The following is a 14,619-nucleotide window of genomic DNA, read 5'->3' as shown; positions in this document are numbered from 1 at the left end:
TCCTGTGTAGCCTTTCTTTTTTTCCTCCAATATAATTACTTTTCCCTTAAAACATTCAGAAAAAGGCAGTGTAGTATAGTGGACAAAATGCTTTAATTTATTTTTACTGGAAGCAGCTAGACTTCCTGAGAGAGAGACTGAAAGTCATATTGCTAGACAGGTCAAACTACATCACTATCAACTACATCACTACTTCCCCTAAGACTCTGAAGGAAATAGTAAAAGACTTTGTATACAATAGTTTGGGAATAGCAGCACCCCAGCCCTCGGATTATCAACCCTGCCTTCATCCTGTGCACAGTCCTCATTCCCTTCACCACCACCCCACTCTTCCACCCTCACTGTGGAGAAATTATTCCCAGCATCAATAACGACTGATCAATAGCCATCGAAAAACAGGAAAGTCCAAGATTCCCACTCGTCTTGCTTCCAGTGCATCTTTTAAAGCTTTCACCCCAGAAAGCAGTCCCTGAAGAGACCAGAACAGTTCTTTCTCTGGATATGGGCAGCAATTTCCATCATGAGTCTTTTGGAACTGTCTTAGATCATTGTACTACTAAGAAAAGCTAAGACTATCAAAATTGATCATTGTATAATGTTGTTACTATGTACAATGTTCTGCTAGTTCTGCTCACCTCATATAGCATCAGTTCATGTAAGTCTTTCTGAGTTTTTCTGAAATCTAACAGTTTTTTGTGGTGGTAAAGAATTGAATATTGAGGGGATGCCTATTAATTAGAGAATGGCCAAACAAGTTGTGGCATATGAATGTGATGGAATGTCATTTTGCCATAAATAATGAAAGGAATGGGTTCAGAAAAACTAGGGCATCTGAATGCAAATCAAACAACTGTTTACTTTACTGTTTTCACTTTTTTGTTGTTTTTTCTTTCTCTTAATTTTTCCCTTTTGTTCTGATTCTTCTTTCACAACGTAAGTAAGGTTTGAATATGTTTTTTGTTGGAATCTGTACAAAGTGCTAATTTAGCATGGTACTTAGCAAATCCTCTAGCTCACTAATGTATTTAAGTACTCTTTGGAGTTCACACATTTGGGAGATTTCAGGGTTTAGTATGAGATATCTGAATTCACATCTCCCTTGAAGCTCTTAGGGCCAGAGAGCACTCTGGGAGAAAATCCATAATCTCATTCTCTCAGAAGAGATCATATATATGCCCAGTCAAGGGAGTTCAGCTGAATTAGATTGGAGAGGAGCACTCTGGGACAGACACAGAGCACTCTGGGAGATTGTGAGAGCCAGAAGCCCTCTCTTGGAGGCAAGACAGATTCAACTTGGTGCTGGCTGGAGGCTGAAGAAAGCAGAGACAGAAGCAAAGGACAAAGCTGCAAGAGCTCTTAGAACCAAGCAGAGAGATAGGCCTCAACTAACTGGGCTATTTTGGAAGGAGAAAATAAAGGTTTGCCTTTTTACCAGCTGGTTACATTTTGGATGATTATTACTCTTAACTGAAACTAAGGCTGCCTCCAGAAAACCTCCCCGAGAAACTTTCTCCCAGAGAGAACCATTATTATTATATTTTAAAGAAGAAAAAAAACACCACAGTTTTTTTTAAAGCTGCTACAAATATTTTTGTGCATATGGGTCCTTTTCCTTTTTCTTTGGTCTCCTTGGGGTATACAAGAATATGACTAGGACAAAAGGCACTCAATAATGATTAAAGCATTTTTGTTCAAATGAATATTAATAGTTTTGATTTCTTCTGGAAAGTACCTGCTCATATTCTTTTACCATTTATCAATTGGAAAATTGCTCCTATTTTTATAAATTTGTTTTAATTCTTTATATAGTTGAGAAATTTGTCACAAATCCTCCTCTCCCCCATCCTAGTTTCCTGCTTTTCGTCTAATTTGACTGCACTGGCTTTGGAAAACAAAGTTCTTGACACCAATGTCCTTGGCACCATAAAATAGTTCAACATCAGAAACAGATAATAGTTTATCCATAGAAACAACTTGAAATAATATGCAATATCATCTGCTTTGCTCAAAAACCGAGTCTTTGTCTCCACTTTTCTGTGTCCTCAGTGCTTATCACAATTCTTTATGAATAGATAATATTAAATAACTTGTTTCATTCATTCATTATCATTCATTCTACAAATATTTAATTCATGTCTATTAGTTTTAAGATCCTTTTCTAGGTACTGTACACACAAATACAAAAACAATATGAAGGATCTTACCTTCAAAAACAACACATTTATAATACAAAATATATGTGAAATAATATCCCAGGCAATAAGTAAAGGCTTCCACATAAGTCATCAGCATTCTTATGTATCACTAATAAAATCCAACAGTTAGAGTTACAAAGAGAAATTCCATATAAAGTAACTACTGACACTATAAAATATTTAGGAATCTATCTGCCAAGGGAAAATCAGAAACTATATGAGCAAAATTACAAAACTCTACACAAATAAAGTCAGATCTAACCAATTGGAAAAATATTAAATGCTCTTGGATTGGGCAAGAAATATAATAAAGGTGACAGTACTACCTAAACTAATCTATTTAGTGCTATACGAATCAGATTCCCAAAAAACTATTTTAATGACCTAGAAAAAAAAACAACAAAGTTCATATGGAAAAACAAAAGGTCAAGAATTTCAAGGGAATTAATGAAAAAAAAATCAAATGAAGTTGGCCTAGCTGTACCAAATCTAAAATTATATTATAAAGCAATGGTTACCAAAACCATTTAGTATTAGCTAAAAAATAGACTAATTGATCAATGGAATAGGTTAGATTTAAAGGACAAAACAGCCAATATCTTTAATAATCTAGTCTTTGATAAAGCCAAAGACCCCAGCTTTTGGGATAAGAACTCACTGTTTGACAAAAACTGCTGGGAAAATTGGTTAGTATGACAGAAACTAAGCATTGACCCACATTTAACACTGTACACCAAGATAAAGTCAAAATGAGTTCATGTCTCATGAACTAGCCATAAAGAATGAGATTATAAATAAATTGGAAGCACATAGGATAGTTTACCTGTGGAAGAGGAAGAAATTTATGACCAAAGAAGAACTAGAGATCATTATTGATCACAAAATAGAAAATTTTGGTTATATCAAATTGAAAAGTTTTTGTACAAACAAAACTAATGCAGACAAGATTAGAAGGGAAGCAATAAACTGGGAAAACATTTTTACAGTCAAAGGTTCTGAAAAATGCCTCATCTCCAAAATATATAGAGAATTGACTCTAGTTTATAAGAAATCAAGCCATTATCCAATTGATAAATGGTCAAAGGATATGAACAGACAATTCTCAGAGGAAGAAATTGAAACTATTTCTAGCCATATGAAAAGATGCTCCAAGCCATTATTAATCAGAAAAATGCAAAGTAAGACAACTCTGAGATACCACTACACACCTGTCAGACTGGCTAGAATGACAGGGAAAGATAATGTGGAATGTTGGAGGGGATGTGGGAAAACAGGGACACTGATACATTGTTGGTGGAATTGTGAACACATCCAGCCATTCTGGAGAGCCATTTGGAACTATGCTCAAAAAGCTATCAAACTGTGCATACCCTTTGACCCAGCAGTGTTACTACTGGGCTTGTATCCCAAAAAGATTTTAAAGAAGGGAAAGGGACCTGTATGTGCAAGAATGTTTGTGGTAGCCTTCTTTGTAGTGGCCAGAAACTGGAAACTGAGTGGATGCCCATCAATTGGAGAATGGTTGAATAAATTGTGGTATATGAATATTATGGAATATTATTGTTCGGTAAGAAATGAGCAACAGGATGATTTCAGAAAGGCCTAGGGAGACTTACATGAACTGATGCTGAGTGAAATGAGCAGGACCAGAAGATCATTATATACTTCAACAACAATACTATATGATGATCAATTCTGATGGACGTGGCCATCTTCAACAATGAAGATGAACCAAATCAGTTCCAATAGAGCAGTAATGAACTGAACCAGCTACACCCAGCGAAGGAACTCTGGGAGATGAGTATGAACCACTATGTAGAATTCCCAATCCCTCTATTTTTGTCCGCCTGCATTTTTTATTTCCTTCACAGGCTAATTGTACACTATTTCAAAATCCTACTCTTTTTATACAGCAAATTAACTGTTTGGACATGTATACATATATTGTATTTAATTTATACTTTAACATATTTAACATGCATTGGTCAACCTATCATCTGGAGGAAGAGGTGGGGAGGAGTGAAAAAGTTGGAACAAAAGGATTTGCAACTGTCAATGCTGAAAAATTACCTATGGATATATCTTGCAAATAAAAAACTATAATTAAAAAACAAAACAAAAGAAAATGAAAAAAATAAGTAAAGGTCTTTTAGGAGGTGGCACTTGAGCTGGACTTTGCAAGGATTCAGATTTGACTGGTTTAACCTTGGACAAGTTATTTAACTTCTTCTTTTCCTTCAATTTTCTCATCTATAATATTAAGGAATTAGATTAGGTAATCTCTTAAAATCCCTTCCAAAACTATGTTCTTAAATCCATTACAGCTATCGCTATCATGTATGTGGTGCGTGTATGTCTGTGTGCATGTATATGTATACACATACATATAGACTGTTTGTTTAGATAGGATTTTTGGAATATACCCCTTGTCCAGCCATTTGGCTTTGAATCTGGACAGAGATAGTGAAGCTTTGGGCAGCATAGAGTACAGAGCCTGGAGACAGGAAGCTTCATCTTCTTGAGTTCAAAACCTGGCCTCAGATGCTTATCAGCTGTGTGACATTAGGCAAGTCACAGAATTCTGTTTGCCTCAATTTCCTCATCTGTAAAATGAGCTGGAGAAGGAAAATGTCAAATCACCTAAGTATCTTTGCCAAGAAAGCTCCAAATGGGGTCACAGAGTAAGATGCAACTGAAAGTAACTGAACAACATGGAGACTTATGTGCATTCATTCCAGTTAAATGCAATTCAATATGCCAGAAATTAGCATCGCTATCAAATAACCATATTAAGTTGAGAATCCAAAAATGACAGAAAATGTATTCCTTCCTCTAACCAGTGAAACACTATATGTTTGTGTGTTTTTGTAAATTTTATTTTAAGGAACTCCTTAAATATTAGCTTTCTTTGTCAAGTATCTGTACTTCTTTGCAGTGAAAATGTGACTTTTATATAAGATTTTAGGAGCATTTTATATAGTTCAGTTTTCAAATGACAACCTAAATCTCTTTTTCCCCTAGGTTTCTTTTTCTTTTGTTCTCTCTTTATTGAGCTATGTTTTTCATGTATTAGAATTCATTTGTAGAGTTTTAGTAAAGAGAACAAAATTAAGTAAATCCCCTTTAAAACTACAAATTAAAGTAAATTCAGCTTTGTTTAACCATAACAGCTTTTTTTTTTTAGACTTTCATTTGAGGTTAGGGTTTGTTTTATCAGAAATATTGAAGAAAACTGTCGTTAAATACTCTGTTCTCAAAATAATCAATAGATTTAATATAAATATTTTAATAGTTAAGGAAAGAAGATATAATCTCAGACATAAAAAATTGACATAAAATATTCATTATAGTTGAACATTAAAGGTTACTTTTGTACTAGAAAACATATTTAAATTCATAGAAGCTGATAGGTAAGCTTATTTTTATATTTAAATTAGGCTGAAAACAGAACCCTTAAAATTTATCAGAAATAAATTTTAGCAAACAAGAAAAATGGCCCAACTGGCTATCTATATGACTCCATCCCTACAGTGTTGTCTTCTGTATGAGCTTGTCCCCAAATCCATTTGAGGAAGGACCCATGCCATTCATATTCACTCCAAATGTGGTTTAACCCATAACTTTCAGGATTTCTCTATATGTCCTTCCATTCCTACCAACTTTTTTTGGCTTCCTTTTAGATATTGTCTTTCTCTCATTAGAATGTAAACTCTTTGAAAGCAGAGACTGCCTTGCTTTTCCCTTGAATTTGTATTGCCAGTGCCGAACATATAGTAAGTTTTGTTTACTTCTAATTTTAAATCTTTTGAAATGAACCAGAGCCAGAGAAAACATTTTAATAGCTAAGTTTATTTCATAATTTAGTGTATCAGTGGAGGGAGCACCTAAACTGATGAAATGATAGATCCCTGAAAGAATGAAATAAGGATGTACTTTATTTCTCTCTGTTCCATAGCTCTCAGAATAGGAAGCATAGTTTATTTGCATACAGTGTAAGAAAGGTGACTGAGAAATAAACCACTGTACCTTGTTAATGGTGATTTATTTCACATTTGAGGATTGAGAGTATATATTGAATTTGACTAGTAAACATGTCATTTACTATTTACTATTATAAAGGTTGAATTTATTTAGTAGTATATATTAAAACTGTGAGTTAGAATAGATGATATTCAAGTTGTCTGAATGATGGTGTATGTAACTGGAGGCCATTCTTAGTATCATCAGTCTTTTTTGCGTGATTTGTTAGGTGAAGAGGGAGAAATAATCAAAACAAATCGCAAAACCTGCTTTATTCTGCAATGTAATTAGAAAAGATTTAGAAACTATAAATTATAAAAGACCTCAAAATAAAAAAATAAACACGCATATCTTTAAGAACTGGATGATAAAGAACAGTGAGGAGCATTAAGTTTTACTACTGCAACATTATTGGGATGATGTAATAATCATAATAGGATCTCTCATTTAAATCATATTATTTTAGTTTACAAGTTCTCTATGGGATCAGAGCTGCAAGATGTCTCTAAAGGTTTTCTCTTTTAACTCTCTCATTTTAAGATGAGCTGTATGAAGCCTTGGTGGGCCAAGTAATTTGCCTGAAGTTACATAGGCTATATGTAGCAGAGCTAAGCTTTGAACTCAAGTCCTATGACCCAAGTTTATGGGTTCAGCCATTTTTACTAATAACAATATTATAAAAGAAATTCTGATTTCTTGAATACCTAAAATAGTTATTCTTAAACCACATGTAAAATGAGAACCTAGCTCTCTAACTATTCAGGAAACCACTTCTTATCTGGAATATAGATTAAGAGATTCTAAGCAAATTTTTTATGTATTGAGCTCTCCTTACTCCCTTTATGATTAGATTGACTTCCTGCCACGCATTTTCAAAAGGGAAAAAAAAAAATTTAAAAAAACACTTTAAAAAGTTTTTCCTAACCACTGAAAAACCTGACCTAAGGAGGAAATGAGGAATGAGCCATGAATAGAATTTCTGTATTCTCAAATTTGTTTCCTTGATGTTTGTTTCTAGGTGTGGCAACCAAGTGAAGTCATAATTTACTTTAGGAATTCTGAAATGCTAAGGATTGTAATAAATAATCTTTAGTGTTTTTTTTAAACACCAAAAAAAAAATTAACTTATAGAAATAAAAAAGTAGTTACATACACAAGTATATGATAATTACATATGAGTACAATGAATCTGATATGTCAAACTCATCAATTCTTAGTTTCTGTGTAAATAAAAAGTTTATATTTGAATTTAATAGAATATAGTGTTTATTCTTAAACAATTTAGTTTGGTTGTTTTAAAGGGAGATCAAGAACTTTCAGAATGCTGAAATTTTTTTTGAACTTTCAACATCACATTTTATTTTTTATTGATATTTTATTTTTTCCCCAAATGAAGGTAAAAAGTAATGTTTAACTTTTTTAAAAAAAGTTTTGAGTTCCAAATTCTTTTCTTTCTTTCTTCCTTTCTATACTCCCTAAGACAGTAAGCAGATCAAAATTATAGGTTTTACATGTGTAATAAATGTAAACATTTCCCCCATTAGTCATTTTATGGAAGAAAATATAAGCAAAAAAGGAGGAAAAGAAAGTGAAAAATAGTTTGATTCAGCCTATATCAGATGCTATCAGTTCTTTGAATGGAGGAGTACAGCTTTTTTTTTAATGAGTCTTTTGGGATTGTATTAAATCATTATATTGCTGAGAATAAGTCATTCACAGTTGTTCATCAAATAATAGTATTGCTGTTACAGAGTACAATCTTTTCCTGATTCTTATCACTTCACTCTATCAGTTTATGCAAGTCATTGCAGGTTTTTCTGAAGTTCTTACAGCACAATAATAAAACATTACAATCATATATCACAGTTCAACTATTCCCCAATTCATGTACATCTCAATTTTCCAATTCTTTGCCCCCAGAAAGAAGTCCTAAAAGTATTTTTGTACCAAAAAAAAAAAAAAAAAACCTTTTAAAAATCTGTTTCGGATATAGTATTACTGAATTAAAAGTTGTACACAGTTGGATAGCCCTTCAGGCATAAGAACTCTGAATTCTTGATAAGAAAAGAATGCTTATTATTGTTATATGTAATATCTGACCAATTTTAATGCAAAGGTCCTAGTCTCTAAGGGGAAACATATGCTTCTTTTGTGACTGTAGTCCTGTTATAGAATTAATTTTATTTTTCTTCTTGGAAGCCTGTGTGGTAGTCTGTTACAAATTAATAAGTTTATAAGCAGTTAACACTTTAGTTCAAGCTCTGGACATATTTTCGCTCAAGGGCAAAATCTTCCTAATTGGTCTATTTTAAGTCTTACCCCATTCTGGTTCAACCTCCACAAAACTGCCAGAGTGACTTTCCTTTAGCAGAGATCTCACCCTCTCACTCCTGTTAAACTCCAATGGCTCCTTAATGCTTCTAGCATTAAATACAAAGTAACTACATTTAACCCAACCATCATTTCAACCTTACTATTCTTCTCCCACTCCCATTCTCCCATTCCACACTTTTCTATCTAGCCAAATTGACTTCTTTCTCTTCCTCATATACTATCTTTCCTTTGTCCTAGCTGTCCCCCATCATTGGAGTGTTCTTCCTTCTTACCTCTGTTTCCTAAAGCCCTCTTTCTTCCTTATAATTATGTTCATATAGTTCCTGGGGTTTCCTTAGTATGTATATATGCTCTTAGGTATATTATATAGTCTATGTTTATTTTAAATGAAATGGCTCTTAGTGTTTCTTCTTACTGCTTTGTTGGTATTGTGTAAAGATGCTGATGATTTATGTGGGCTTATATTATATTCTACTAATTGAATTTCTATGATTTTCTAATGATACTGCCATGTAGTCTGCAAAAAAAAAAAAAAATAGTTTTATTTCCTCATTGCCCATTCTGATTCCTTTCATTTCTTTTTCTTCTCTTTTTGCTATTGTTAGCGTTTCTAATATAATATTGAATAATATTGGTGATAATAGGCATTTTTGCCTCACTCTTGATCTTCTTGGGAAGACTTTTAGCTTATTCCCATTACAGATAATATTTGTTGATGGTCTTAAGTAGATGCTTCTTATTATTTTAAAGAAAAATTCATTTATACCTATGCTTTCATAGGCATAAAATAGGAATAATATAAGTAAAAAATAGGAATAGATGTGTTTTTTGTAGCAAACTTTTTCTGCCACTATTGATTTTCTGCAACTTTTGTTATTTTTGTAATTGATATTTGAATTATGTTCATAGTTTTCCTTGTATTTAACCAGCCCTGCATTCCTGGCATAAATCCCACTTGGTCACAGTGTATAATCTTTGTGATATATATATATATATATAGTCTCCTACCTAATATTTTATTTAGGATTCTTTGTATCAATATTCATTAGTGAAATTGTTCTATAATTTTTTTTTTCTCTTCTTGGTTTTGTTCTTTCAGTAGGACTCCTTTGCCTTTTATTCCAAATAATTTACTTAATATTGGGTTTAACTGATAGGGTATTTTTCATCTTGCCTTCACTCCACAACACAAATCACTAGTTAATTAATTAGCTATTCTAAACCTCAATATCCTCTGAACTTTGTGATCAGATATTTCTACAACTAACTGCTCTTACATCTGCTGTCATTCTGTTTTGCCAGACTCTTTAAGAGCCAATACTAGGGTTGTTTTTTTGACAATGATATTGTAATAATTTGCCATTTTCTTCTCCAGAGCTAAACAGGGTCACCCAGTATTTGAACTCAAATTTGAACTCAGGTCTTCCTAACTCCAGAATCAGCACCTTATCCACTGAGCTATCTAGCTGACTTATTGTTACTTGTTATTCTTCCTTCTTTTTGGAAGAGGACCAATGACATCAGAAGGTTGATATTTTGACTTGCAAGTGAATTGGATTTCAGTGAAGTAGGGTTGTGCAAAGTCATCAGCCTCACTCTGCATTGGAGTCCTATGGCAAGAGAGGTGAAGACTAGAGAAGATGGTCCATGATGCAGTGGGAGAACATGGTCTTTTTAAGCTAAACTCTTTCCTAGATCTGTTTGTCTGAAGACATTCAGTAATTAAAGACTAGATAAGAATTGAGGTAAAAAATGGCCTAGTTTGCCTTCACAAAAGAATCAGTCTGGGGTTAGGGGTAGATAGATTGTTTACATTGGCACTACAACTAAATTGTGAATTCCTAAAGTGTATAAACCATATCTTTAATTATCTTTGTGTCCTTTCCCCTTTGATTCTCCCCTGTACTTGAATGCTTAAGTAGGAGTGTTTCCATCTCTTCTTAGGAAAGATTTGCTAATTCTAAGAGTTTTATACTGTAGTCTTATTGAGGTGGAACATACCCCAAAATGTCCTCCTGGTCAGTATGGTGGGTTTTGACAAAAGAATTTGCACACTCAGTCTCCAGGTTAAAGGGCAAAGATTTATTGCACTGTTGGGCTAATTTCCAAGGGAATTTTAGCAAAGAGTCAGGATCAAGGAGATAATTTTATAGTAAAGAGAAACATGGATTAAATGGCTATACTTATTTTTAAAGTTTATTATTGTTTTAATTATATTTCATCATGATTTTTCTTTGTAATACTATGTATTTTATTTTATCTATTTAAAATGGTATTCATAGAAATCTGTAGGCTTCACCACTTTCCAAAGGAGTTCATCACACAAAAAAAGGTCTAAAATTCCTGCTTAAAAGTATAGCCAAACTGTCCTTCTTGCTATTCGTCATGATATTCCATCTCTCCTTGTTTCTTCCCCTAGACGGCCCTCTAGAGTGCACTCCCATCTCATCTCCAAGTCTTAGAATTATTGATTTCCTTCAAACTTTTGTTCAAATACCATATTCTGTCAGAAATCTTTTCTAATCCACTCCAGTTCCTAGTGCTTTTCATGTTTATTTTTCATATATTGTGTATGTTTATATATGCTATTTCCTTTGATAGAATGTAAACTCTCTGAGGGCAGCTACTGTTTCATTTTTGTCTTTGTATCTACTGTATCCAAAGTGTACTAGGTTTTTAGTAAATAGCTGTTGATTGATTGACCTTTTAATTCAGTCCCCTTGTTTTGCCAAGAAACTAAAATCCATAAAGTTTAAAATTACTTGCCTAATTTTAAAGGTAGTAATCATCCTCATATACACAACTACAAAAGTAAAACCATTGGGTTTTTTGTTTGTTTCAAATCACTGGGGAGTTAAAAGCACTAGTAAAGCCCTAGGGCTTTCATTTGTAAAGGCATGTCTACCATATCACCTGATGTATTTAAATAGAAAATTAAGCCCTCAAAAATTTAAGACAGCTGCAAGATTTTTTTCTTTGTAAAGCCCAAATCTAAAATAGCGGCTGAAAATGTTGCTCTTAATCTCTTTCAGAGGTTAACATTCTGCCTTACACTAATACAGAAGGTATTTATTTAGTTGGAGAATTGAATGGGTAACATAACTAAGAAACCTTGAATAGAAGGTGGTTGTTTTTTTATTTTAGTATTTTACAAACTGTCAAATTATTTCAACTTCAGTATTATATATATGATGGTAGAAATATAGAATGGAGAATAAAGCTGGCCAAGTTTAGATATACATATGAAGTGTTTCTTTGCTAAATATTAAATGCTTTAGTTTTGAATCAACACAGTAGATTTACTGTGCTAAATAAGCTCAGATCAAATGAAATAAGTAAATAATATTTTCATTTCTTTTAAGAACTCAGTAGATTGCCACAATGAATCCACAATCTTATGCAAATTAAAATATCTATCAGATGGACTATTATGATAAAAAAAAGAGGAAAATGATAAAATATTAGAGGGTCATGTGGAAAAATTGAGACATTAATATATACTGTTGGAGTTGTGAACTGATCCTACTATTCTGGAGAGCAATTTGGAACTGTGCACAAAGAGCTATAAAACTGTATATACCCTTTGATCTAGCAATACCATTCTTAGGCCTGTATTCTAAAGAGATTTTTATAAAAGGGGAGGAGGGGGAGTATATGTAAAAAAAAAAATCTATAGTAGCTCTTTTTATGGTGTCAAAAATTGGAAATGGAAAGAATTTCCATATTTGGGAAATGGCTGAACAAATTGTGTTATATGAATGTGTTCTATTGTTCTCTTAGAAATGAGGAACAAGTAGTTTTCAGGAAAATGTGTAAAGATGTACAACTGATGCAAAATGAAATGAGCAGAATCAGGAGTACATTACACACAGTAATAGCAGTATTATACCAGGAGGAACTGTGAATGACATGGTCATTCTCAACAAAACAGTAATCCAAGACAATCCCAGAGGGACTCATGATGAAAAATGCTTTCCGACTCAAGAGAAAGAACTAGTGTTGTCTGAACACAGACTAAAACGTCTTGTGTTTCTCTTTCTTTTTGTCTTGCTAACCTGTCTCCCTCTCTTTTTTCTTTTTTTTCTTTCCCCTTCTTTCTTTACTTTTTTTCCTTTTTCCTTTCTTTCTTCTTCATTCTTTCCTTCCTTCCTTCCTTCCTTTCCTTTTCTTCCTTCCTTCCTCTGTTTCTTTCTTTCCTTCTTCCTTCTTTCTCTTTCTTTCTATCATTTTCTCTTTCTTTCTTTCTTTCTCTTCCTTCCTTCCTTCCCCTTTTATTTTTTAAAAGTAAAAAGGATAATCTGAAAATGATACAGTGAGCTTGATTTTGATTTTTGGCATTCAAGATTATATTAAAATTATAGTTTATGGATATTTTGAAATGTAAAACACTTTGCAAACCTAAAAGTACTATGTAAATTCCTCCTATCTTATTTATTTTTAAGTAAAAGTGCTAATAAACCAAAGACACTTTTATTCAAGATATGCTCATATCAGATTAACATAATTTTCCCTTTTTGATAGCATTACTTGGCAAGCACAAGGACAGCAAGGGATTTGAGAATAGATTATATAAAAGGGAGAAGTGTGTGGAAAATGCAGCTATTGGGTCTGAATGAACTGAAGGATGGAGGAGTAGAAATCATAATGAAGACTGAGAAGAGCGTTAGGGAAGATGGAATATTCAAAGGTCATTTACTATGCTTCACTAAACCTTTTTAAAACAGGAATTCGTCATAAGTAATATAGCTTTTATTATTGTTTTGCACTAATATGACAGGTACATATTAGTGAGTAGTGAAATATTCAAAAGTCAAATGACCTAAGGATACAAGAGGACCAAAGAACAAGAATAAGCACTTATTTTGTAATTAACATCTTGTAATCAATAGTGTCATGATTAAAGTGGAAGTTTTTATTTTATCATGTAGGAGTTTAGTTATATTTATGTAGTTGTGGACTTTTAAGCCATGTCATTTTTTTTTGTTTTGTTTTTAGACATGGGGAGATTTTTTATGAAACTTTGATGCTTCAACAAAGGATGCTCTAATGGATGACAGAGAAACTCCTACAAATGACCTACAATTAGACCCACAAGATGGATGCCATACCAATGACAGCATGGAAAGTACAAGGCAATGCTTGCCTTCTGTATCAGATGAAAATGAAAATCAAGTTGATGAGGATGCATGTGAAGCTGTGACCAGCAGTGACAATGAGATGGGAAAACATGAAAAGTTTGAACAGGACAATCTCAACAATAATGAAAGCTGCAGCAACTGTGATAACTCTGTTATCCCAAGCTGTGAAGCAACCACAAGTGGTAATTCTGAAAAAATCCACCCTGAAGGCTCCACAGATGAAAAGCCCCTCGGAAAGGAGAAAAAAACTCTTGGGAAAAAAAACTCAAGAAGCAAAAAGGGAACGATTACAAAGTCAACACCAGGTATTTCAAACAAAATCCTTTTTAAATATTACATTGTATTCTTTGAACAAGCTCCCTCAAAATGCTTCTTCCATTTTCTCTTGTATGTCACTATTGTCTGTTCTTTCAATGTGATCTTTAATCTTCTTGTTCTTGTTACCATATCTTTCCTTCATCTTTAGTTTATTACATAAAATTTATGCTTAAGTCATAAAACCTTAAAAATATAAGGATGGACTAATTTAAAAACCAAATATTTACCTGTGATGTGAATCTCTTCCACAATAGTCTCCCTGACAGATAACATATTATTATGTTAACTTTCCATTTGTTTCTTTTGCTAATTTTTGAGGTGCTGTTTAATAGCTATTCCTTAAATCTCTCTCATTCTTTTTTGCTCTGTTCATGCCCCCAAGAAAGTATTACTGTAGATTAACATGATTTCCCAAATTTCATAGTAGCTTTAGAATATAGGCTTTTAATTTGTGATCCATAAACCCCTCAGCAGTATTTTTATAGGAAAGGAAAAAAATTATCTTTATTTTCACTAACTCCTAATTGAAATTGAGCATTTCCTTCGATTATAAATGCAGGTAGCAAGGAGTCCCTAAGGCATCTCTGAAGTTTCACCAGATTGCCAAGTAAGTC

General features: G+C 33.0%; 1 protein-coding gene across 3 annotated transcripts in view; it reads left to right on the top strand.

The window, feature by feature from the left end:
* Positions 1 to 14,619, top strand: part of CNST (consortin, connexin sorting protein) — a 96,153-nt gene that overhangs the window by 22,249 nt on the left and 59,285 nt on the right. For 2 of the 3 annotated variants that reach the window (XM_051993445.1, XM_051993446.1), the window contains one exon: positions 13,545 to 13,992. In XM_051993445.1, the coding sequence (XP_051849405.1) occupies positions 13,596 to 13,992 (397 nt within the window). In that variant the 5' untranslated portion in view covers positions 13,545 to 13,595. Of the gene's footprint in view, positions 1 to 13,544; positions 13,993 to 14,564; positions 14,613 to 14,619 lie in introns of those variants that run through there. The other variant, XM_051993447.1, reaches the window with a different exon arrangement.

The sequence above is a fragment of the Antechinus flavipes genome, chromosome 4, assembly GCF_016432865.1.
Source record: "Antechinus flavipes isolate AdamAnt ecotype Samford, QLD, Australia chromosome 4, AdamAnt_v2, whole genome shotgun sequence".
Taxonomy (NCBI): domain Eukaryota; kingdom Metazoa; phylum Chordata; class Mammalia; order Dasyuromorphia; family Dasyuridae; genus Antechinus; species Antechinus flavipes.
Note: the sequence above shows the minus strand (reverse complement) of the source record. Positions and strands in the feature narration are given on the sequence as shown.